This window comes from Manis javanica, chromosome 6, assembly GCF_040802235.1.
Source record: "Manis javanica isolate MJ-LG chromosome 6, MJ_LKY, whole genome shotgun sequence".
Taxonomy (NCBI): Eukaryota; Metazoa; Chordata; class Mammalia; order Pholidota; family Manidae; genus Manis; species Manis javanica.
Window position 1 is genome coordinate 140,471,009 of NC_133161.1, and position 25,485 is coordinate 140,496,493.

The 25,485-nt window shown below is 37.1% G+C and overlaps 3 protein-coding genes across 3 annotated transcripts; 2 read left to right on the forward strand and 1 right to left on the reverse strand.

The window, feature by feature from the left end:
* Positions 1-1,759: 1,759 nt before the first annotated feature.
* OR8D2 (olfactory receptor family 8 subfamily D member 2) lies at positions 1,760-2,686 on the forward strand. Its single transcript, XM_017671485.3, has one exon. The coding sequence runs from the start codon at positions 1,760-1,762 to the stop codon at positions 2,684-2,686; it is 927 nt and encodes a 308-aa protein (XP_017526974.3).
* An 11,335-nt stretch (positions 2,687-14,021) lies between these two features.
* Positions 14,022-15,086, forward strand: LOC108404059 (olfactory receptor 8D1). Its single transcript, XM_037000783.2, has one exon. The coding sequence runs from the start codon at positions 14,034-14,036 to the stop codon at positions 14,958-14,960; it is 927 nt and encodes a 308-aa protein (XP_036856678.2). The 5' UTR covers positions 14,022-14,033; the 3' UTR covers positions 14,961-15,086.
* A 5,618-nt stretch (positions 15,087-20,704) lies between these two features.
* On the reverse strand, positions 20,705-22,272 carry LOC108404058 (olfactory receptor 8D1-like). Its single transcript, XM_017671487.3, has one exon. The coding sequence runs from the start codon at positions 22,178-22,180 to the stop codon at positions 21,182-21,184; it is 999 nt and encodes a 332-aa protein (XP_017526976.3). The 5' UTR covers positions 22,181-22,272; the 3' UTR covers positions 20,705-21,181.
* Between the last annotated feature and the right edge of the window lie 3,213 nt (positions 22,273-25,485).

Consider the following 25,485-nt stretch of genomic DNA (forward strand, 5'->3'; position numbering starts at 1 on the left):
GCAGCAAAGTTTCATAAATTTTTCTTTGTGGTCATGACAAATGACCACATGTTGTATATTGTTCATGCAAAATAAAAGCAAACTGTATATCACTCTACATATGAAATTTTTCCTCCTTTGATAATTTTCCTCATCTTGGAAAATGGATTTTAAAGTCAGGTAGAGGTCTAACCACTGCATATGTTGTCTCTTGATTTATCATGATTCCAAGAAACATTTTGGTCATTCAACATTACTCATTGCAACATTATCAAACTTGATTCCTTAGATAGCATATAATATATCAGCTGAAATCAAGAAATCATTTCCTCTGAATCCTCTGCTTGGACTTTAAGGGAAACTAAGTCAGTGAAGGAAGAAGCCTCCCCAGTTCTGTTTAAGAGCCTTGAGAGAGAAAAGACGATGAGAGCGTGGCCTCTAATCATGGAGAGCAGGGAAGAGTCAGGGAGGGAAGCACCATATCATGTTATGGTCCAGGTACTACCCCTGAAAGGCAAAGTGATTCTGCTGTTTCCTGAGCAGGAATGGTTTAAAACATACTCTAAGGACAGCCTTTAACATCACATTTCTGTTAACCACATCTACCTTGAAAACAAGAATTTCCTAGCATTCTAATTGTTTTCCATCCAATGGACAGAGGTGGGAGAATGAGGATCTGAACTGATTAAAGCCATTCCTATGATTTCTTTTTGTATTCAGTCTCTTAATAGAAGTCAGTATGTTTCTAAGCTGCCGCTTTTAGAGAATATTATGTTGACTCATAGATTGGTTGAGAAATTGAAATGGACCACTTCTATATTATCAGAGCCAGATCGGAAGACAGGCTCTGTTGCAGACAAGTCTGGAGGTCCTACTATCATATGCCCAGAGAAGGAGGGTGAGAAATCTTCTTCCATCAATATTTTAAAAATTACTTTTGTTCCAGAAATGTCATTTATTGGAAAGTTGTGGAAACTTACACTGGTGTACATTTTTTTACCCTTACCAGAGTATTTTGCATGCTGTACATTTTAAGCAGCATCTCAGTTTTATCTTTTTGAGAGAGAAAATTCTTGTATCTATGCACGCAGTTTGATTCTCTGTTCTTATGGTTTCAAATTTTCACTAGTACTTATCAAAAACTCTTTTACCCATCATAATTCACTCTATGCTTTCTATGTCTTCTTCCCTCCTCTTTCCTGCTTGTGCCATTTGTTATTCCACGTCAACGCCATATGAGAAGATACCAAATTACGTCCAATTTCTTCCTGGTAAATTACTCTGAACAATTTGGCATAGCTACACAAAAATAATGAACTCATTTCAAAAAAAAATCTCAGAGTTGATGGGCAGAAGTTACTCTAAATCATAGGTTTTTTTTTTTAAGGACTTCCTGAAAGAGGCCACTTCCTTCGTTTAAGGACATTAATGAAAAACTAATGAGGTCTTGAAAACTTGTGCTTTCTTTCAAAGTGAGATAGTTATAGGCTTAATATTTTGCTTAGGAACAAAATAAAACGTCTCTGACTTACAGAGGAGCATTTGTCAGTTTATGTGTGAGCCTATACCACATAAACCATGTTGGGTGGACCCAAAGCTCCGAATTGCACTGGTGGTCTTTGCCCTTGGGTTTCCAAGAGGTCCGCGGAAAAGATCGAGTCATGGGACAGGTGAGGAAGTGCATCGAGAAGTAGCGTGCCATTCTGCTTTGGGAATCAGAAAATAACTTTAATACACCTATTTTCTCTTGTTTCTTTTTACAGAGAGTATCTTGTAAGATATGAGTGCTTCAAATCATTCCTCAGTAACTGACTTTATTCTTGAAGGGTTGACCAGACGCCAGGAACTTCAGTTGCCACTTTTCCTACTGTTCCTTGGAATATATGTGGTCACAGTGGTGGGGAACCTGGGCACCATCTTCTTAATTGCTCTCAGTTCTCAACTTCACTCTCCAATGTATTATTTTCTCAGTCATTTGTCATTTATTGATCTCTGCTACTCTTCTGTCATTACCCCAAAGATGCTGGTGAACTTTTTGTCAGAGAAGAATGTTATCTCCTTTCTGGAGTGCATGACTCAGCTTTATTTCTTCCTTATTTTTGTCATTGCAGAAGGCTACCTTCTGACTGCCATGGCATATGACCGTTACGTCGCTATTTGTAGCCCACTGCTTTACAATATTGTCATGTCCCATAGGGTCTGTTCCATAATGATGGTTGTGGTATATTCACTGGGTTTGTTTGGGGCCACAGTTCATACTACCCTCATGTCAGTGTTGTCCTTCTGCAGGTCTCATATCATCCGTCATTACTTTTGTGATATTCCCCCCTTGTTGACTCTCTCTTGCTCCAGCACCCACATCAATGAGATCCTGTTGTTTATTATTGGAGGAGTCAATACCTTAGCACCTATGCTGGCTGTAGTCATCTCGTATGCCTTCATCCTCTCTAGCATCCTCTGTATTCGCTCCACTGAGGGACGGTCCAAGGCCTTTGGCACTTGTAGCTCCCATCTCGTGGCTGTGGGAATCTTTTTTGGGTCTATAACATTCATGTATTTCAAGCCCCCTTCTAGCAATACTATGGGCCAGGAGAAGGTGTCCTCAGTGTTCTATACCACAGTGATCCCCATGCTGAACCCCCTGATCTACAGCCTAAGGAATAAGGAGGTGAAGAATGCACTGAAGAAGGTGGTTGGGCGCACGTAGTCATCCTGACAAACGGGATTCTTAGAGGAAGCAAGAAAAAATGAACCGGATGAAGACTCGTCATGGGTTATGTGTACTTTATTTCTCTCTTCCTGAGATAAAATGCATCATTATTTACAAAACATGTATTTTATACTTGAGAATGACTGAGGCATTTTTGGAGATTAGCAAACAATAAGATTTTCTATTAGCCCATTGTAACCTTTGGAAATTTTACATGTGTTAGAGGAATAGGAGTTGTCAGCAGGAGGAGAAAGAATAAACATAAACGGAATATATTGAAGATACTCATTATTATTATCAAATTAAATATTCATTTTGAAATCGCTTGATAATGAGAGAGTGAGTTAAGGGTTGTGTTTGAAAGGGGATTATGTTAATTGACCCAAAATTCCTGGAGAAGAGAAAAGAGGTGTCCTGAACTTACTAAAAAAAATGGTTCTTTTCAGTCCCTAAGCCTTTATATTGAGATACCGAGAAAACCAACACAGAGCTGTGAGGAGTGTAGCTTACAATGAAGCACAACTTGTAGGTGGATGGTGAGGGTGTGTGTGAGTGAGTGTGTGTGTGTGTGTGTGTGTGATGCAGAGAAAGAGAGAGAGACTGGGTTTAGGATGAGGGTTAGGTTAAGCAATGTCAAAGTCAGCCTCTTCTAATCAACAACATAAATACATCCAGTAAAGATTAATAATAGTTATTCTGAAGTCCACGTTGCCTCCCTTTGGAGGCCATCAGGTAGGCTATGGCTACCCAGCAAAAAGTCTATTAGAGTGTGGCTCCTCATGGAGAATTAAATTAATTTTTGTATTTTGCACTAAAATAATAATGATTTTAATGGCAATGGGATTTTTCTCCCTGAATTCTCTAGCTCTTCTCTACCCTCTGTATGAGTCCCAGTTTTTTATTACCCTTTGGTTTGCCCATACCCACCATTTCCCCTGGTGCAGAGGCTCATCTGTCTTTGAGACCAGAAACACAATTTTATTGGGGATTCCTTGCCCTGGGACATCATTCCAGGCATCAGGGTATAACTTCCAGATCACTGTCCTCTTAAATATAGAGCTCTGTCTTAGAGATATGTGCACAAGTAGCTTGGAATCAATCTATATATGATTTAGCAGTTCTGGTTCTTGTCGATGACTGGAATGAGAAAATCAAAGAAGTTTTCATCAGATTTGCAGCTGATGTGAAATTGTAAGACGTTCATATAATGGAACAGAATCATGATCCACAAACACCTCTAGAAGCTGGAGTTGTGAACATATTTAATGAGGTTGAAATGTACATGGGTAATATGAGATTCTATACTTTTACAAAAAAATGAACAGATTTGAAAAGACACTGGTTAATTACAGAGAATTAAGGATTTTTAATGACAATAGAGTTAATGTAAGTCAGTAGTGTCGCTGCCTAAAAACTTAATGTTACCTTGCTTGTCTGCATTAACCACATTTTAGTATTTAAAATGAGAAGAATTTTGGTCATCATTGGCCCTATAGTAATTAGACAACTTCCATTTGAATGTAATTTATTCAGGGGATATTTTTCAAGAGCCATTGGCTTCCTGCATATTCCAGGATTTTGTTATTGAAGGAACGTGATGAAGGGGCTTCGAGGCATACATTCATTGATTTATTCACAACAAATATTTTAAAAATCCCGGTACATTGCTGGCAACATTCATCATACTGGTGATAAAAAGAAGAACAAAACCACAAAGTCCATGCCTTCAGGAAATTTAAGTTTTAGTTTCAAATAAAGACAATAAAGAGGGAGATAAATATATACAAGAAAAGAGAACAGACAGATACAAATATGGGGGTGCTTAGCTTACAAATAGAGGGGCTGAGGTTAGTTGTGGAATTTGTAGTAGATTTTGCCACAGGGCAGAGCTGGTAAAATGGGAGAAAACTGCAGTGAAGCACACTTTTTCTCAAATTATGGAAGACTTTTTCTCACATCACACACTTGCATACCATCACCATTTGTATGTGGGATGAGATCCTACACTGCTTCCAGTCTCACTGCTAATTTCTTGGGCTGCGACATGTGTGGGGAAATCTTTCTTGCAAGGATCTGATAACAAATCTTTGTCTTAGGCCCTAGATTAGTTACCTGTGGCTATTGTAACCAACTACCACAAGAGAAATGGTCTGAAAGTGAGACATCCAAAAATAGTGTCAATGGGCCAAAATCAAGGCGTTGGCAGAGTTTAGTTCCTTCTGGAGGCTCTAGGGTGAAAGTTTTCCTCGCTTCTCTCAGCTGCTGGCGGCATTCCTGGGCTTGTGGCCACATCACTTCCATTTCCGTCTCTGTGATCACATTGTCTCCTCCTATTTTGTGTGAAATCTCCCTCTGCTTTCCTTTTATAAGCATATATCTGATTGCATTTAGGTTCCACCTGGATAATTCAGAATACTCTCTCCATCTCAAGATCCTTAACTTAGTCACCCCTGGAAAGTCCTCTTGCCATACAAAGCATTATTCACAGGTTCCAGGGGTTAGAAGATGCATTACCTTTGGGAGACATTTTTTAGTCTCCTATAGCCCCAGGGAAATAGGGACCTATGAGATTAATTTAAAATTATATATATTCTCTATGGGATTTTCAGAGTATTGACTGAGGCTATAACATGGAATGAATGACTCTGAAATTCTATTAGACAAAAAAACACAAAATGTTATTGTAATTCTTTCAGGGTGCATGTCTAAATGCCTGGAAAAAAGTTATTCATTGGGGTCAAGTAATTATCAAGGTCTTTCAATATATAAAAATGATGCCTTTATGTTTCATATTCTGAATTCTGGAGGCTCATTAGAAGCATTTGTAGGTTCTTAATGACAAGTACCCGTCTCATAGTCAGCCACAGTGATCTTATTTCTCTTTGCTTGTGGAACAGTTTGATTTCTTAGATTGATTAAAAACAGTCTTTTCACTTGATCTGAGCTTCTCTATTATAGTCAAATATGTTCCAAGTTGGCAGAAATAGGTGCTACATGTCACACCTGGCCAACAAATCTAACTCCAGAACTGTTTACATACAGAATAATAATTTTGTCCAGGAAAATAACCGCATGGGTGAGAAGAGAGACACCCATGAACAGCAGAACATCAGGTGTTCAAATGACCTGGGCTGTGTTTGAGGTGGGTTGTGGAGTTTATTAGCTCATTACTTCTTATACTGCTTCATAAATTGAAGAACAAGTTTTGTATTATGTATTATCTCATTTTATGACTTTCTTGTGAAGCAGATGGGGCTATTTTACAGATAAGAAAATTAAAGTTCAGGAAATGTGAAGTGACTTGAACATAAAGAATGAACCAGGACTAGAGTTGAAGTCTCCTGGATACCAACCCAGAGCTCTTTCACCTCTTCATCATGAATAATTATTGGAATGAAATCAAAGGGATTTTTAACATGACTTCTAAATTAAAGACTAAGTGGACCTCAAAGAATGCCATTCTGCTTTTGGCATTGGTCTTCCTTATTATAAAAGTTATACCACTAAGAAATTTGGAAAATAATTTGCTTGAGTCTTGTTACCTCATAGATGAGAAACTGAGGCTCAGAGAGTCTCAATGATTTCCTCTGCATTACACAGTTTTTTTAATTAAAGAAAACATTATATAAGGAGAGTTCCTATTCTATGTCTGCTACAAATTAGCATCTATAAGTAGTATTGCTAATTCTAATACTTCAAAGAGTAGTTGTTATAGTCAGTGTTACGTTTTAAATTTGAAGCAGATTTGGCACACAACTGGGACAATCCACCTTTGAATCAACTGTGCCAATATATTATTTAAATGTGATCCTAGGATGCTTTACATTGACTTAATTAGAAAAGGCAGTTCACCTGGGACATGTTGGTATTTCTAGAAGACTCAGAAGAAAGCTGGAGGTGGCCCTTAAGTGTCACCATTCTCTTGGATGGTGGCTCTAAGTCAGAAGAAGACATTCTTCGGTTATCCTGGAATAAGAAGTAACTTGGGAGGGTCTACAATGATGAAAAATGGATTAAATCTACTCAAGCCACTGAGTGACATAAACCTCTACCACAGGAAACAGTATAGGAGTAGAAGTAGAATAATTGAATTCTGGTAATTCAAGGTTGGCGCAATAGGAAAGAGATTGTGGAGACTCTCAGGGTCTTGGGAGGTTTCTACCTTAAAGGTTCTGAGCGCTTGGACAGGAAGGGCAAACAAAACTTCCATGTTTGTTACCAAACTCTACATCTCTCGGGCTTGAATTTCCTGGGACACTAAAATTCCAATTATGGCCCTTCATAGAGTTGCCAAAATTTTAGTTTGCCAAGTAAAGGCATTCACTCAAAATGAACAAACAAGCAACTAGCCAAGAAATAGAAATATCATCTACTGTCAGCACCATATCATGAAATGGTAGGTTATTTTGAATCCCAGTAACATTAAAAAATAAAGTGTTGGAAATGACAACCTCAAAAAAAAATAGGCGGGGAATGTCTGTACACCCATGCTCATAACAGCATTATTCACATTAGCCTAAAGGTGGAAGCAGCCCAAGTTCCATTGACAAATAAGTGGATGAACAAAATGTGGCATAGACATACAATGGAAAATTATTCAGCCCTAGAACAGAAGGAAATTCTGACCCTTGCTACAACACAGATGAACCTTGAAGACATTATGTTATAGTGAAATAAACAGACACCAAAAGAGAAACATGGTATGATTTCACTCATGTGGCACCAAGAATAATCAAATCCATAGAGACAGATGGAAAGATGGTTACCAAGGCCTGGGGAGAGGGAGCATGGGGAATTATTGCTTAATGAGTACAGAGTTTCCATTGAGGGGGAAGAAAAAGTTCTGGAGATGGAGGGGGATGGTGATCCCATAACAGTGTGATTGTACTTAATGCTGCAGAATTGTACCCTTAAAGTGGTTAAAGTGGTAAATTTTATGTTTTTTATGATTTTACTACTATAAAAAATACAATTAAGGGGTAGTCTTTACTTTGAATAAATAAACTTAATGTTAGGAAGTGAAATAACTCAGACAAAGAAAGAGCAATTACCACATGATTTCACATATTAAACAAAAATAGAAGCATGGAGAATAAAATGGTGGTTGTCCTAGAAGATATGTCAAAGAAATAATCAATCCTCCCATGTTTTCTTCCATCTGCTACCTCTATAGCTTTTCTTCTTCCTTCCTAATTACAACCCTTAAATAGAATTCGTGCCTCATATCGAATTTACTGAGTATCATAATTCCTCCAGGTGGTAAAGATACCTCGAGACAAGTGCTGGGCATAGAAGCCACAGGGCATAAATCTGCAAAGAAGTAAAAAGCTAACCTTTTCAAACAATATGGCTTCTCTCTCACTTACCAACTTTACATTTCCCTGTATGGCCATGGAAGATGACTGGTTAGCCAGAGACGGGTAAGATTCCTCAAGGGAGGAACAACCTAAGACAGGCACAGTCGCAGGGGGGCCATCAGGTGAGAAATTGGGGATCAACAGAGGTGAGGCTCAGAACCTCACCCCCCCTGTTTTGAGAGAAATCTTCTGCATCCGTGGATGTTTTGCTGCCCTTGTCTAGCTTGGATTAACACATAGTCTACAGGCACACACCTGATCATCTACAATTGCTCTCTTACAACACTAAACTATGTTTTCTACCTTTATCTTGCATCTACCTACCACTTCAGCATTTTATTAAAAATAAAAATAATAATAATAATAAAGGGAGAAATGTGGGATCCACATATAAATCAAGTATAAAAATCAAACGAATATTCATATTTGACCTGATTGTTTATAGTCATAATGTGTGATCAAAACCGAAAGTTTCTGTGATGAATGCTCTTGTACTGTTCACCATGTAAGAACTTATTCACTATGTAAGAATTTGTTCACCATGTAAGAGCTTGTTCGTTATGCTTCAAAAGATTGGAGACTGACGAGAATTAGGCTTGAGATGGATTAATGATTGTGCATTGAGCATTGACCCCCCTATACTGAATTTTATTGTTGTTAGCAACCATTTGATCAATAAATATGAGAGATGGCCTCTCAAAAATAAAAAAAAAAATGGTGGTTGTCATGGGAGAGGAGAGAGGGGAATGCATGAAAAAGGTGAAGGGGATAAATTGGGATAAACATCCAATCAAAAAATAAATAAGCTGCAGGGATGAAAAGTACAGCATAGGGAATACAGTCAAAAATATTGTAGTATCTTTGTATGGTGACAGTAGATAACTACACTTATTGTGGTGACTATTTTGTAATATATATAATTATTGAATCACATTGTTGTACACCTGAAATCAATATAATATTGTATATCAACTATACTTTGATAAAAATAAAATTTAGTATTAGGAAAAATTTACATTTCATTGTTTTTCTTCACTGTTTTTTTTGGCTGAGTGATAAAATCATAGAACAAGTAACTGGTTGCATGCAGACTCACTTTTGGGGATCATTGATCTAATTTCTCTGTGTTTCAGAATCTTCATAGTATCAAGGAAATATAAAAGAAAAAAATTCTTTTAGGACATTTGCTATTTTTGAGAAATAAAGTAATAGGGGGGCCCAGAGGATGATGTGATTATTTTTGCAAAGGGTTCTAAAATACTGAGCACTCCAGCACTCCCTAGGCTCCAGTGGTCTTGGGGGACCTGTGCATACAGAGCAGTCACATCTTTCTGATGATGTCCCTAAACTCAATAAGCCACAAATCAAGTTGCATATTACATCACCCTCTTGCTTTTAAGACTGGTGAGATTAAACATGATTTGTTTCCAGAGCCAGAGAGTTTGTACTCTCAGATGAATTTCATGTTTGACTTTCAGCCAACCAAACAATTCAATCACAGACATATAAACACAAAAATCAGGCAGTAGAAGTGGCTTATTGGCTTATTTTCTCTGTGACATGAGAAAAGAAAACAAGTCCTAAGAACTTCAGTCTCTGTGTGGTGTCGGGGTAAGTGTCCAGTTTCATTTATGGTCATGGTGCTTTGCCTACCAGAAGGGCAGTTGGTGATTAGCAAGAGGACTCACCATGTGCAATGGCTTGGCTTTACCCGGGAGCACTTCCCGCACTATTCTTCCCTCTCGATTATGTCTTCCGTTCTCCTCTCCTGTTAACTTGCCTTGTCGCTTCTTCCTAACTTGGGTCACAGCCTCCTGCGGCGGTGGTTCGCAGGCTAAGCTCACCCAGCTCTGGTGCAGAGGGCATCACTGGGGTTCCCGCGGGACTCTTTCCATATAACATATAAAGCTTCAGCTTTGCTTCCTCTAAGTGGTTCTGGCTTATGTATTTATTAATTTCCCTCGCCTTGTTATACACCCGCCTATACCAACAAATCTCTCAGAGATAAAGATACAAGGGCAGATACAATCGCAGGCGGAGTATTAATTATTGGACAGAATATTAAACATAAATTCCTACCTTTCATCTACCTTGAAGGAATGTTGTCAGGCTAAAAGGAGATGGATTACGAGTCCAAGCAGGCTGCCTAGACCTATGATTTTCCTCCTGGCTTCAGAAGCACTTGTCAGAGGTAAACCTTTTAGGAAGAGGAGACTTGTATACATCACCTTCCCCAAGAAAGGCTTGGCTCTTCCAGGCCCTCTCCAAATTTCCAGTTCTGGAGACAGAAATGTTTAAAAACCTAGCCACCCCAAATGCCTACGATATTTTCACCATTCATACCCAGGTGGAAGTTCTAGGATGAAGAAAAAACACATCTGTCTTTTCCTCATAGCAAGGTAGTGTATTTCTTTGTCCCCATATTGTGTTCCTTTCTACATTGAGTTACATTTCTTTTAAAAAAAACATTACGTTTTGATCAGTGTTTTTAAATAATGGCTTTATGTTCATTATTTTAGTTATTACAATAATCCTTTGAAACAGATATTATCATTCTCGCTTCATAGATGAAAACGCTGAGGTTTACACTGAATGACTTGCCCAGTGTTGAAAACGTCTACAGTGAAGCCAGCCCTTGATATAAGCCTCCTTTGACATCAAAGCTTCTCCATTGGGTTGCCGAAGAGGCTATCCATTCTCTTTCCCTTGTTAAACTCATTTAACATTTTTGTTATCAATAAAAACAAGAAGCTGAACAGATTTCTTTCTAGCTGGACTATTTAAGGCTTTTAGTGCACAAATGTTGACCAAAGACTTCTGAGACAGGTGTATGGAATTCCTTCCTTGGAAATGGGAGCGCATTCACCTGCTTTGTTGTGTTTTATTCTTTTTATTCGCAGAACATCATGGGTACTGCCTGGAAGATGCTGCCCTAGGCAGTGGGCACACAGCGCCTCAGTACACCCCTCTCAGGGTGCCGTGGAAAATGTTCTTTAAGCAATTGTAACTTTTGCATGGAATATTTGATTAAATAACAGACTCTTCAAATGCCAAAAAAATATTTTTATCTTTTCCCTTATTTCCTCCAAGTCACTGTCAGCGTTTGGTAAAATTTCAAGATCAAGAATCTTGTGGTGTATCTTTTTAGCCAAGTATGGAAATCTAGAAGGTATAAATTAAAAAGCCAAATATTTAAAATAATTATTGTACTCATTTATGGTCATGGTGCTTTTGACTCTATTCCCTATTGAAATAATTAAACTTTTAATATTTAAAAATCTTTATAGCACATTAAATATTTAAAAAATTTTACAGCAAGATACCATAAGTAAAATCAATAAAGTTGACAAAAAAAAATAGTTCAGAAGACAGGTTAATTTCTATAATAGAAAAATTAAAAAGAAATTGATAAACAACAGAATAGGCAACTTATAGAACAAATTCAAATGCCCCAAAATGCATGACAATATGCTTATATTTATTGGAGAACAAAGATAAAGTAATGTAATAATGACCTATCATATAATATCCAACTGGCAAAAATAGGTAATACATATTGCTAGTGAGGATGCAAGAAAAAGGGTACTCATGTAGTGTTACCAAAAATGTGCATTATTATAGTTACTTAGAAATAAAATGTGACACCATTTATATGAAGTAAATATTTACAAATTCTTTGAGCAGTAAGTATCTCTCCTGGGAAATAATTTCAGAGCAAAAAAAATTAGTTTGTATATGTGTGTGTACATGTTTAAATAACATTATATTTAATATAGCAAACATTTTGAAAAATCTAGAAAAGAAGCTAATGCTTATTGACAGGATGCATATATATATATATGTGTATATATATATATATATATATATATATATATATATAGTGGTATAGCATATCTATCTCACTGAGTATTATGCTGCTATTTAAGATAATGAATTAGAGCTACCCCTTTCCCTCAGAGGAATATTCTAAGGGTATTTTTGAATGAGAAGGGAAGATGCAAAAATATTATAGGTAATAGTATTATACATTCTAAGCAAATTACAAAACTGTGTGTGTATGTGTGTGTGTGTGTGTGCTAGTGTGTAAAATTGTATGAAAACTTAGAAAGTTAACTGGGGAAAAGTTAAAGGTCCTATGAAATGGGAGGGTGGAAACAAAGGAAAAGAAAAAATAAACTCATAAAAATAGTATATACATTCATATTTATTCACCTATGTGTAGTTACATACTTGTGTTTGAAAAGTAGTAATTTAAAGATCCAGGATCTAAAAAAAGAGAAAAAAACATTATTTTAATTAGATCTTAACTGGACTGAAAGATGGTAGAGAGTGAAGTGTAAAAAAATGTTATTGGTAATTTTCCCCACTCTTACAAAAAGCCCCATTATCTTTGAGGAATAGCTATGAATATCAAACATTTCTCCAACAAATAAATACTTGTTTCTATTTTATATGTTTTATTAGTTATATATTTTTTAAAGTTATATGTGCTTATTGTGACTTAGGCGGTAGGGGCACAAAGATGGGTAGGTACAGTCCCTGTCCTTGGAGAACTGAAAGCTTAGTGCAGGGAGTTTGAGAAGAAGATATACAGCTGTCATTCATACACTGCACGGTAAAAAAAAAAAAAATGCGTACATACAATATTAATGCAGACAAAGAGGGTGCCAAGAATTTCAAAAGAAGGTGGTGCCTAAGTTGAGCTAAGAAAGATGAATGATACAGTGCAGATGATATACAGAGAGAGGCAGAGCAAATAGCATTGAAATGGTGGACAGGCACAAAAGCTTTCTGGTGCATTTGTGATATGCAAACTATCTTACATGGATGAGCAGGACATGCTTGAGTGGACGTATGGTGTTGGGAAATAGAAGCATAAAAGTTCAGCTGGGGCTTCATTATTATAGGTCTTAAATATTGGATAAATAATCTGGATTTTTCATGAAGGCAATAAGGAACACTGAATGTTTCTAAATGGGGGAACACAGTAAGTAGAATACTACCACAATACCCATCCATCTCAAAGCCCATATCGCAACAGGATGGACTAACCAGAGTCCACCACTCCTTCAGGGAAAAGACCTAGCATTACTTCTCTTTCTTCAGATCCAGAGGTCAAACCACCAAGGACACTGAGTTCTGGAAGGGTCAAGGTTTACACCAATAGCAACATCCATCTCAGACATGCTGAGAACTCTTTTCTTCCACAGTAAGGGATTGCAGTCTGGTTTTGGTTCTCATAAGTAAAGAGCTAGTAGTTCACTGCTAGGGTTCAGGCCAGCTGTCATTTCTGAGAATAGCTGAGGCCGTGAGGAGACTCCCATTGTGAACTTCACAACTAGTGGGCACCTGGGTCACAGGTACCCTTCATCAGTGGTCCCAGCAGTGAACTCTGCTGCCTCCCCCATCCTTGCCCTTCTTAGTGGTGGGCCAGGGGTGCTGTATGAGTAGTTCTGCTTCAGTGCAGACATTTTTGTTCAGAGACATTTTTGTTCATAGAATGATGATGACGCCTTACATCCAACTCTTCACCTACCACCACTCCAACTGGATAGGAGCTCATCACGCTGGTTTCATTGTCTTCTTGACTGAAGATGCTATGAGATATGCCTGCAGGCTTTAGAGTTTGAGAAAGCTGGGGAAATTGAGTGATTAGAACCTTCACGAATCTTTTCTTCTATTTAACTGTCAGCAAATGGTTGTTAGCAATTCTCACGACAAAAGGGGCTTTGGTTTAGTTGCCAAATTCAAGGGGCAAGATTCAAAGTGAGGCAAGGGGCACTTTAATGTGACTGAAATGCTGGGACCAACTTGGAGGGGCCCAGGGTGCGTTAGGGAGACAGGACCAGGGATAACGAGAGCTGTCGTTCAGTCTCTCTGCTCCGGCTGACCTCCCTTATGCAGGTCCGGTTTTGATTGGACAGAAAGTAAAGAACCCTCTTAAAGTAATTCTTATTTTCCATTTTCACAGAAATCTCCAGAGAAGAATGGCGGCAGAAAATCATTCCACAGCAACAAAGTTTGTGTTAGTGGGTTTAACGCAGCAGCCAGAGCTCCAGCTGCCCTTCTTCCTCCTGTTCCTAGGAATCTATGCGGTCACGGTGGTGGGCAACCTGGGCATGATCACGCTGATTGGGCTCAGTTCTCACCTGCACACCCCCATGTACTACTTCCTCAGCAGCTTGTCCTTCATTGATTTCTGCTCTTCCTCTGTCATTACCCCCAAAATGCTGGTGACCTTCTTGAGAGAGAAGAATGTGATCCTTTATTCTGGGTGCATGGCACAGCTCTTTTTCTTCGCGGTCTTCGTGGTGGCTGAGGGTTACCTCCTGACTGTGATGGCATACGACCGCTACGTTGCTATCTGCAACCCGCTGCTTTATAATGTGATCATGTCCTCTCGGGTCTGCTCACTTCTCGTGCTGGTTTCCCTCGTCCTGGGCTTCCTCTCTGCCTCGGCCCACACAAGTGCCATGATGAAACTGTCCTTCTGCAAATCCCGCGTCATCAACCATTACTTCTGTGATGTCCTTCCTCTCCTCAATCTCTCCTGCTCCAGTACACACCTCAATGAGCTTCTGCTTTTCGTCATTGCGGGATGTAACACCTTGGTACCCACCCTAGCTCTCTTCATTTCCTATGCCTTCATCTTCTACAGCATCCTTGGCATCCGATCATCAGAGGGCCGGTCCAAGGCCTTCGGAACATGCAGCTCCCACCTCGTGGCTGTGGGGATCTTCTTTGGGTCTATCACATTCATGTACTTTAAGCCCCCTTCCAGCGACTCTCTGGACCAGGAGAAGGTGTCCTCGGTGTTCTACACCACGGTCATCCCCATGCTGAACCCCTTAATCTACAGTCTGAGGAACAAGGATGTGAAAAGAGCACTGAGAAAGGTTTTGGTGAAGAAATGAGCCTTGCTTTTGGATGTGTGAAGATGGGCGAAATGAATGGTTCCACTGAAAATACATTCCTTCTGTTCATTTTTCCTTATCCATCTGTTGTAATATATACAATATCTGGATTTTAAAAGTACTTCCCCATCCATAATTGATTTAATTTCCTCAATGAAATGAAAAGACATTTAGTAAAGCAGGAATAATGTTCATGTTTTTTGACAGAAAACTGAAGTTGAGATAGTTTTTTTTTCCTAACATACTGGATAGAAGAGAATAAGAATTACTATTTTCTCCAACATTATTCTTTTTTCCTAGCACCCTCAGTTTGCTAATCGAGTACCAGCTGTGTAAGAAGCACTGAGTTGTCCACCGGTAGGAATGCTAAGAGACATGGAACTTGAGGCCAGATTCCCAGTAATTCTTGAAGAATGAGACAAATACACCAGAAAAAAAAGAGAGAGAGAGAGAGAGAGAGAAATAAGAAAGGAAAAACAGTTATAAGAATGGCAATTATAGTCAGTAGGTCTTCCTCAAAATGCTTGTACTTTTTTTTCTATTCTATTCAGCACATTCAGAATCTCTTCATTTCCATTTCTTTATTGACCTTCAGTTTTTTTTCTTTGTGTTTTTTAACACCATGATTCTGCGCTAAGAACCTCTAAGCAGGCATTTTCAGGATGGTGTCGCAGCTAGGGTTTCCCCTGCCAGTTGCAATGAAGTTTGCAAAACCTGCTCTCATCTTCACATGGAGATGGCGCCCAGCAGATTCCTGCCTGAGGCTGTGGTTGATTGACATTTCTGGGCACGCCATCTTACGGCCTAAGTACATGCCACGCATCCTAGACATCTCTCCTGGGTTTTCACACATCCCAAGTCTCATGTAACATTTTTTCTGTCTTTTTGTTTGTTGTTTAGGGGAAGGGTGTAATGAAATATGCCTCTAGTATTTTGCATCCCTCAGCTGTTTCCCTCTTCCTCCAAGGAATGTTCTGCTGAATTTCTGAAAGTGTAACTTCTCTCTCCAGTGGCGGCTTTTCACTCATTGTTACATGTTATAACCCAGCAGTGGTTGTTGGAATTAGGGGCCTTTCTCCCTTTACCTTTTTTTTTTTTCCTTTTTTTTGCCTAATATAGTTTTAACAACATTATTCTCTAAATTTTATTTTGGAAAATTATTCCATTTGAGATATATAAAATCAGTAAGTTGGGTCTTTCAAAACCCCACTGTTCTAACAAAGTTTATCTATCTTTAGCTCCTTTTTTGTTAATACTAACAAGAATGTATCTTTTTCTACCGGTTTGTTTAACCAGATCTTGGGTTTCTACCATGGCCTTGTCCACCTGTCCCTTAATGTATCTTCCTTCTTCTATGCCTTCCTCCATTTATTTCTTTAATAAGTTTTCTCAGGGTCTGTCTTTTCAAGTTTTCCGATTCCTTATGATCTTTCAGTCTTTAAGGAGAATATAGCACATATTTATTCTTCTCAGTGGCTTTAATATCACAAAGAATAGTTACCTGGCTCCTGGCCTCCACATTATTATTTTCTACCCCACTGATTTATAATCTCTCCTCTTCTCTCTCTGTCTTATTGCAGTTTAGTTAACTTGTTTTACTTTATTTTGTTTTCTTTTTACTACTGCTCCTCTTACAATTATAAAACTGAAGCAAACTTTATACATCACTCAATTTCCTAAGCAGAATTGATTCCTGGAAACAATATAGTTTCAGTCCAGATCTTTAAGCTAATTGCTTAGTCTTTATATCTGTAGTGATTTAATTGCTCTATTTCTTTTTCTCAGTATAGTAAGATACAATATTCTTTTTGTGGTAACTGCACCCCCATTTTTATTGCTTCAGTAATAAAATCTACCACACATTTAAAGAGAAACCTCAGATTAGAAGATGGAAATAATATTATGAAATAGAACGTTAGCATCACACCCAAAAGCTTTCTCTTTCTCAGTTAATATCCAACCCCAACAGGTAACACTTTGCAATTGAATAGTTTTGTCTTATTTTGAACTTTATGTAAATAGAATCAGACAGCATATACTCTTCTACATCTAGCTTATATTACTCAAAATTTTTTCTATAAGACTCGTCCATGTTGCAACATGTTTTCATGGTCTCCATTGTATAAATATGGCACATTTTATTTATCAGTTATCCTGTTTGGTGGACATTGGCCATATATTCATGTAGGGGCTATTGTGGCTAATGTTTCTATGAATATACTTTTGCCTGTCATTTGGTTGGTCTGTAGCCTCATTTCTCTTGAATATATACCCACTCCTGGGTATATGCCTACTATGTTACAAAATAGGTTAGTATTTAGCTTTATAAAATAGTACCAAACTGCTTTCCAAGGGGTTGGTAATGCTAGAGTGCCACCAGCCATGTGAGAATTTCAGCTCTTCTAGATCCTTGTCAACACATAGGATTGTGAGTCTTTTTAATTTTAGCCCTTTTGGTTAACATGTGATGATATCTCATTATATGCAATCTCCTCATGTTTGACCATGTTGAAAATCTCACTATGTATTATTTGACTATTTGGCTACCCTCTTTTTATTGCAAAGTTTTCTCTAGAACTTTAGAGTAGCTGAGGTGACACTTCATATAAATATAAGACACCTGCTCATATTTACAGCTCTCCGTACAGCCTCCTTAGAGCTACACGGATCAACTACAAGAGCATGTACAACCGCGTCATCACTGCACCTTCAGCAGAGCTAGAGAGCAGCGCCCACTTCGTATCACCTGTAAGTAGAAAAGTGATACTAGATTCCAGCGAAGGGATTTAGTCCCAGGAATGAAAAGGTCCATCTTCAATGCAAAAATTTTGAAACAGTAGGCTTGTATACCAGAACAGTGACTACAGGAAAGAATTTTAAAAAGTGTATGTAAGACTCAAGGAGGTAATCTTAGAGAGGCAATATTCTAGGGAGGAAGAAATTAAATCAAGGGAGAGGAAGGTTTTGGAGTCAGGTTGGAAGGAGGGGGAGCAGGGAAATGTAAAATCATGGAATAAATCGAAAATAAAAAAAAGACAAAGATGGACACACAGTCTCTTCCCCTTGCTGCTCCTGTAGAAAAATAGACATCCATTAAGGAAACTACATGGTCCTATACCTATGGAAGAGGGCATAGATGAATTAAGATTATAGGAAATTATCTCAAAGAGTAAAAAAGCTCCATCTTAACTCAGTGATTTTTACAAGCTTCTTTTATGCTAGGGAAAGGGGAGCTGGTTAGGGAGGGACAGAAGGTGCAGACCTCTGGGCACCAGTGAGGGTCTGAGGAGAGCTGTGGAACTCCACGTGCTTGGTTAGTTGATGCTCATCGACCTAGGCCACGTCATGATGCTCCTGTAAATCTTTGACGGAACTATCATTATACTCAGATGTATTTCCCTTTCTCCTCCTGGAAGGCAAGCTTTGTGTAAGGGGCTATTTTCAGAAATCTCAACTGTAAGCAGGGTTCCTCATGATGATGAACAAGCCTATGGTTCATGGCAAGGCTGAGCGGAAGTCTCTTTATTTTCTTTTGGATGAAAGGTTAAAGCAGCAAAGGAGACAAATACAATATGGAGGCACAGATGCCAAGCATTTTCTGTATGTTCACAATGTGAACAAAATAGACAAAAAAAAAATTAACAAAGGCAATCAAAAGAAGAAAGTAATAGAGTAGAAAAGACATAACTTAAAAATCAAAATTCTATTTTTTAGAAAAACATATAGCTGCATGACTGGCTTAATCAAGATAAAGGAGAATACATAAAAATGCAAAGTGAGAAATGAGACACACATACAAACCGTTTAAACAAAATAAAGTAAAACATGAGAAAAAGTTTTGAGATCTTTCTGCAAATAAACTTTAAAACTTAGTTAAAAGGGATAGTTTACTAGAAAAGTACTTTCCCCATAATTGTATTACCAGGGGCAAAAAGATTAAACACATCAATTTCCACTGTGGATCAACACTATCAAGAAAGTATCCTACAGGGAAACACGGGGCCCAGATTGTTTCAGTTCTAGAAAACCTTCAAAGGAAAAATAGTCCCAATGCTTCAAAAATTCCATAGCATAAATATAAGGAAAATTTCCCAAATTCCTTTTATGAGAAAGCATAACCTGATAGTTAAAACTGATAAAAACATAAAAGACGGTTACAGATCAACAACATTTAAGAACGTCACAGCGAAAATACCAACTACTGTGTTAGTGAACAGATTCTAACATCAGAATGAGAAGAAAATGTGCCCTGAGTAAACAGGTTCTATAAGAAATGAAATGGTTTTTAATAATGGAGTCCTATGACATGATACCTAACAACAAATAACTAAGAAAAGAAAAAAAACTATGAAAATCTCTGTAATCTGAAAAAGCCATTGACAAAATTCAAATTTTATTAGGTCTGATAAAAACACTCTATGAAAGAGAAATGGCCACTTCCTTTTCATAATAAAATAAATATACTTTGATTTCATAATTTTCATTTGTTGAATGGCAAACACTACAAGTCTTTCTACTAAGATCGAGAACAAGTAAAGTGAGTTCATTACCCCATCATAAGTTATTATTACACTAAAATTATTAGTCAATGCAATTAGATATAAGCAGTCAACTAGCAGTATAAGAAAAAGTTAAAAAAAAGCATAAAATTATGTTTATTTGCAGATGATATGATAATATACCTGGAAAACCCTAGAGAATAAATAATAAAATTAACAAAAGGAATTCAGTAAGGTAATGGGAGGTAAATTTTTATTCAAATATCAATACAAAAATGATAACCAGTTACAGAGTATAATAATGCAGAAAAGCCTCATTTACCCTAGGAAACAGATAAAATATGAATGAATTTAACAAAAACATGTACAAAACAAAATATAAGAGAAGTATTCAAATGCTAGTCAAAGATACTAAAGTAGATATGAGCAAATGAAAAGACGTATATTGTTCTTGGATAGGCTGACTCCACATTTAAAGATGTTAATCCTCTCTAATTAATTTAAAAAATTTAATGCAATTCCAATAAAATACCACAAAGATATTTTATGATTCTTGATAATTTTTTAAACTTTATTGAAATATAGGCATATATCAATTGATTACATATCATTGAAATACATTATACTGCATATATGTAAAATATATAATTTGACAAGTTTTGACACCGGTACACATCTGCTAAACCATCACCACACTCAAGAGAACAAATATTTCATTCACTCTGCATGACAACATGGCAATTATGTGAAGTAACAAATGTGTTACCAACTTTATGTGGCACACATTTTGCAAAATGTACGTGTATGGAATCATCACATTGTATACCTTAAGCTTAGACATTATGTGTCAATTATATTTCAGTAAAGCCATTGGAACAATGAGAATACATTGATAAATTGGACTTTTCACTAAAGACATTTCATTAAAGAAGATATACAGACAGCAGATGTGAGAAAAGGTGCTCAACAATATTAATCATTAGGAAAATGCAAGTTAAATCACAATAAATCACTATTACACACTTTTAAAGAGTTAATAGTTAAAAATAATGATCATGCTAATTGTTAGTAAAGCAAGGCAGAAACTGACATTTTCATAAACTGTTGGAAGGAAGGTAACTTTTTATTACTAATAATAAATATTTTATTAATTTATTATTTAAGTAATAATAAAATAACTTAATGATTTGTTTTATTAAATTATCTTTAAGTAATTTCTTCATTCCTTTTTGTAAAGGTCCATTAATTTGGGAACTATACATTTCTGGAGAAAGACAAATAGCAGAACAGAAAAGGAGGACTTAAGAAGAGACCATCACATCAGCCAAGTATACAATTTAGTTTTGTGTTCATCCCATGATAGTTAAGATTATTATTTTTTGTCACAGCCTAGTTTGATACTATTTACCATGAGACAGATAAATAGATAGGTAGGTAATAGATAGGGGAAGCAGAGGTAGATGAACACCAATGCACCCCACCTAATGGGAAAAAATATTCCACAGCAGATATTTTCAATACAGAAGGAAAAAGAACTATGAAAATTTATCGACGAAATTTTCAAGACAAAGCTCATCAACAACCTACTGAATCATAAAATCAAGTAATAGTTTGATTAAGGGATAGAGGCATGTGCATGTGTTTGTGGCATAACATCTGGCAGCTATAGTGGAGGGAATGAGAATGGGATGTTACGTTTAAGGAACAGAGAGGGAAGTTAGTTTATGAAAAGGAAACAAGCACACCATTACCACGACTTCTCGCAGTTCTACTTCTACCCTGGAGTGGTCCACACCAGTTCTCCAGGACCTTTCTTAGCACATTCTTTACATCCTTATTTCTCAAGCTGTAGATCAAGGGATTCAGCATGGGGATCACCGTGGTGTAAAATACAGAGGCCACCTTCTCCTGGGCCATATTGCTACTACTGGAGGTTGGCTTAAAGTACATAAATATCATGGATCCATAAAAGACCCCAACAGCTGTAAAATGAGAGCCACAAGTAGTAAAAGCTTTGGACCTGCCCTCAGCTGAAGGTATTTGAAGAATGGTGGCGAGTATGAAGGCGTAAGAGATGATGATGGTCGTGGTTGTTGCCAACAGATTGAATCCACCTACAAGTACCACCAGGAGCTCGTTTAGGTAGGTGCTGGAGCAGGAGAGCTTTAGGAGGGGAAATATGTCACAGAAATAATGGCGGATGAGGTTGTCCCCACAAAAAGGAAGCCTGATCATGGAGGTTGTATGGGCTATAGCTCCAAATGTTGCCACGGAATAGACGCCAGTCACCAACACATTACATACCTTTGGGGACATGGTGACATTGTAGAGCAGTGGACTACAGATAGCTACATATCTGTCGTATGCCATGGCAGACAGCATGAAGCACTCAGCAATGGCAAACACGCAAAAGAAAAAAAGCTGTGTCATACATTCAGGATAGGAGATAACATTTTGTTCTAATACAAAATTTCCTAGAAGTTTTGGGGTAACGACTGAGGAATAAAAGAGATCTAGGAATGACAAGTTACAGAGAAAAAAGTACATGGGAGATTGGAGCTTGGAACTAAAAGTTATTAGGAGGATCATACCCAGGTTTCCCACTACAGTGATCCCGTAGACCCCTAGAAACAGTAGAAAGAGGGGCAGCTTGAGTTCTAGTTGGTCTGTTAATCCTTCAAGGACAAACTCAGTCAGGATGGAATAATTGCATCTGGTCATTTCCTTCAGGATACATGAAATGGGAAACTAGAAAAAGAAAAATCACAGGGAGTAAGAAAGCTGTGTTCCCATGCTGGGTGATTGTTTTATTACTCTTGCATCAGATAAACAACAAAACTGATTATCAAATAAAAACAGGTTGTGAATAACAAATTGGTGAATTATAATTGTTTCATTATATTATAATTATATTTAGAGTCATGATTATATTTTTCATGTCAGGATTGTGTTACATTTAGCCAAAGAAGATAATAAGAAACAAAACTAATAGGATATGATCTTGAAAATTGTCGGAAGTATCTGAGTGGGTCAAGCCACCAATAATTTGATTACCTTCAAAGATTATAAGGTGCCTGGTACAAAAGGAACTCAGCAATTATGGACTGAAGTGGGACAACAGTTCCAGTGCTGGAGCCCTCAGTTCTGGTGACATCAAGGTTTTATTCAATATTAAGAAGGTAATTTCAAGGTTAGTATCAGTCTTTGAATTGTTATTTACCATGCAACTCAGCGTACTCTTTCAAAAGTACTGGAAAGAGAATACATAGCTTGGGGTCACAGTCCCAGAGGGAAGCTCAGAAGCTTCTTTCAAATTAAGGTGGTCTTCACCTTAATTCTGGAGCTCTGTGATTCAATGATTGCACACCTAGTTATATAGTTTTCTTGGAAGAGGTTTGGAATATATTAAGGGTGAATCTAAGCAAATCAATGATTTAGGAAGAGGAGAAGAGAACTTTTCTTATTGTTCCATCACTGAACACATATAGGCAATAGAAAACTCTTTTCTTCCAATTCAGTTGTGCTGGGTTAAACAATAGCTGTATATATTTGGACTAACTATAGTTTTATTGGAATGTAAATTTATAATTCTCCCTAAGTAATTCCATTTCACAGTGAATTGTAGACTTACTTGAATGCTGTCAAGAGTTTACATTTTCTATTTTGCAATGTGAGATGAATTCCCACAGTGAGCTGCATGACAGACATCTGTCCAGTGCCTTGATGATTTGTTTAGAGTATGTTGCTAGCCCCCAGCATTTAAAAAATATCAAGTAGCAACTATTAGAAATAAAGAAGAAAGAAAGTCTCATTCTTACCATCTTTTTAAGGCCAGGTTTCTGCTCCAAGTGTGTCACTAATGAACTGTGTGACTTTGGGAAAGGCACTTCATGTTTCCTTTTCTATAAAAGGATAGTGTTGAGTGGATGATCTCTAAGTTCTAATACTTGGTGACGCTGAATGAGTAATAAGATCTCCTTCAAGCCCTGTATCTTGAGCTGTCCTTTTTCAGCAAGGGAATATTTTGATTTATTTTTTTCAGGACTTTGACTTCCAAGGAAATAAATGAGTATGATATTCTCCTAGGAACACAACAGCCAGTGGAGATTCCCAGAGGTTAGCTTCTCCTGAGATGAAGAAAAGCAAGAAGTTATATTTACACCCAGAATAATGACACACACAGAGTATTGGAATTTCCAATGTACAGAATTTTTTATTTTACTTCTTAGAAGGAGAAATCTTTTTGCAGAATATGGGAATGACTTCTGTCTGGAATGATTGTGAGATTATCCCAAATGTACATGCAGCAGTTTGTTGGATAGATTCACTCACCTCAGTGAGTAGAAGTCCTAACCCTCATCTCAGTGCTACAAAAATGGAGCTTAGTAAGTCTTGCTTTTAGATTTGTAACTGTCTACTATAATTCAGGTCAATCAAGATCTAGTCTCCTGGACTATAGTGAATACCTATCCTAGTAGCAGCAATGATGATCCAGCTAGGAATCCTTCCTAAATATATTATCTCCAGAAAGAATATTTTATAAATATATTCCTTAGTGGTTTTGATGTAGTTATATGGGGAGGTTTTCACCAGAGCTTTTCAGAGCCTCCTGGTGGCTCTGACACACAAAATGTTGAGAAACTACATGCTCTTCTGCCAAGATTAGGAATAAGGCCTGGATGTCTGCTCTCTCCATTCCAGTTAAACACCATATGGAAAATACCAATGCAATAAGACAAGAAAATGAAATAAAAGATAAAAGAATTGGAGGGAAGAAATAAAACTGTCTTTGTTCATAAATGACAATTGCCTATGAATAAAATTACAAAAATCAACCAAAAATCTCTCCCAGACTTAATAAGTAATTATAGCAAAGTTGCCATACAAACGGTTCATATACAAAAATCTCATTTTTCCTATATTCTAGAAGTGAACGATTAGAATTTGAAATTTAACACGCATTACCATTATATTTGCACCAACAAAAAATGAAATACTTTGGTATAAATCTATCATAATAGGTACAAGATTGATATGAGGACAACTATAAAACTCTGATGAACTCATGCAAGATCTAAATATATGGAGAGATAGTCCATGAACATCTTTAGAAGTCAATATTGTTAAGATGTCATTTCTTGCCAACTTGATCTATATCTCCAATGCAATCTCAATCAAATTCCCAGTGAGTTATATTGTAGATATCTACAAACTGATTGGAAATTTTATATGGAAAGACATAAGATCAGGAATAATGAACCCAATGCTGAAAAAGAATAAAGTCAAAGGACTGACATTAACTAACTTCAAGATTGCCTTGAAGCTACAGTGAACAAGAAAGGGTGTTATTAGTAAAAGAACAATCAAACAAATGGGGCAGTATAGTAAATTGATTTTGACAAAGGAACAAAAGCAATTCATTTGAGAAAGAAAGTCTTTTCAACAAATGGTGCTGAAACAACTGGACATTCACATGCAAAAGAAAAAAAAACAGAACCTAAACACAGATTTTATATCTTTCAAAAAAGTTGACTCAAAGTGGTTTATAGACTTAAAGGTAAAATACAAAGGCATAAAACTCCTAGTAGCGTGCATAGGATAAAAATGAGGTGAAGAACTTGAAGTGGGCAATGACTTTTTAGCTACAGTACAAATAGCACAATCCATGAAAAAAATTAAGTTGGACTTTGTTAAAATTAAAATTTCTTCCCTGACACACTATTAAGTGAATGAAAAGAAGCTACAGACTGGGAGGAAATCTGTGCAAGACATATACCTGATAAAGGACTGGTACTGAAACATACAAAGAACTCTTCAAACTCAACAATAAGAAAAAAAAACCAAGCCAATCTTTAAAAGAGTAAAAGATCTGGATGGACACCTCACAGAAGAAGATATATAGATGGAAAATAACCATATGAAAACCTACTCAATGTCATATGCCATCATAAAATCGCAAATTAAAACAATGAGATACACAACATACCTAATAAAAAGGTAAAATCCAATGAGACACACAACATACC

Bases quoted from the DNA above. Each gene is read 5' to 3' on its own strand.
- OR8D2 (XM_017671485.3), top strand. From the start codon at position 1,760: ATGAGTGCTTCAAATCATTCCTCAGTAACTGACTTTATTCTTGAAGGG.
- LOC108404059 (XM_037000783.2), top strand. From the start codon at position 14,034: ATGGCGGCAGAAAATCATTCCACAGCAACAAAGTTTGTGTTAGTGGGT.
- LOC108404058 (XM_017671487.3), bottom strand. From the start codon at position 22,180: ATGACCAGATGCAATTATTCCATCCTGACTGAGTTTGTCCTTGAAGGA.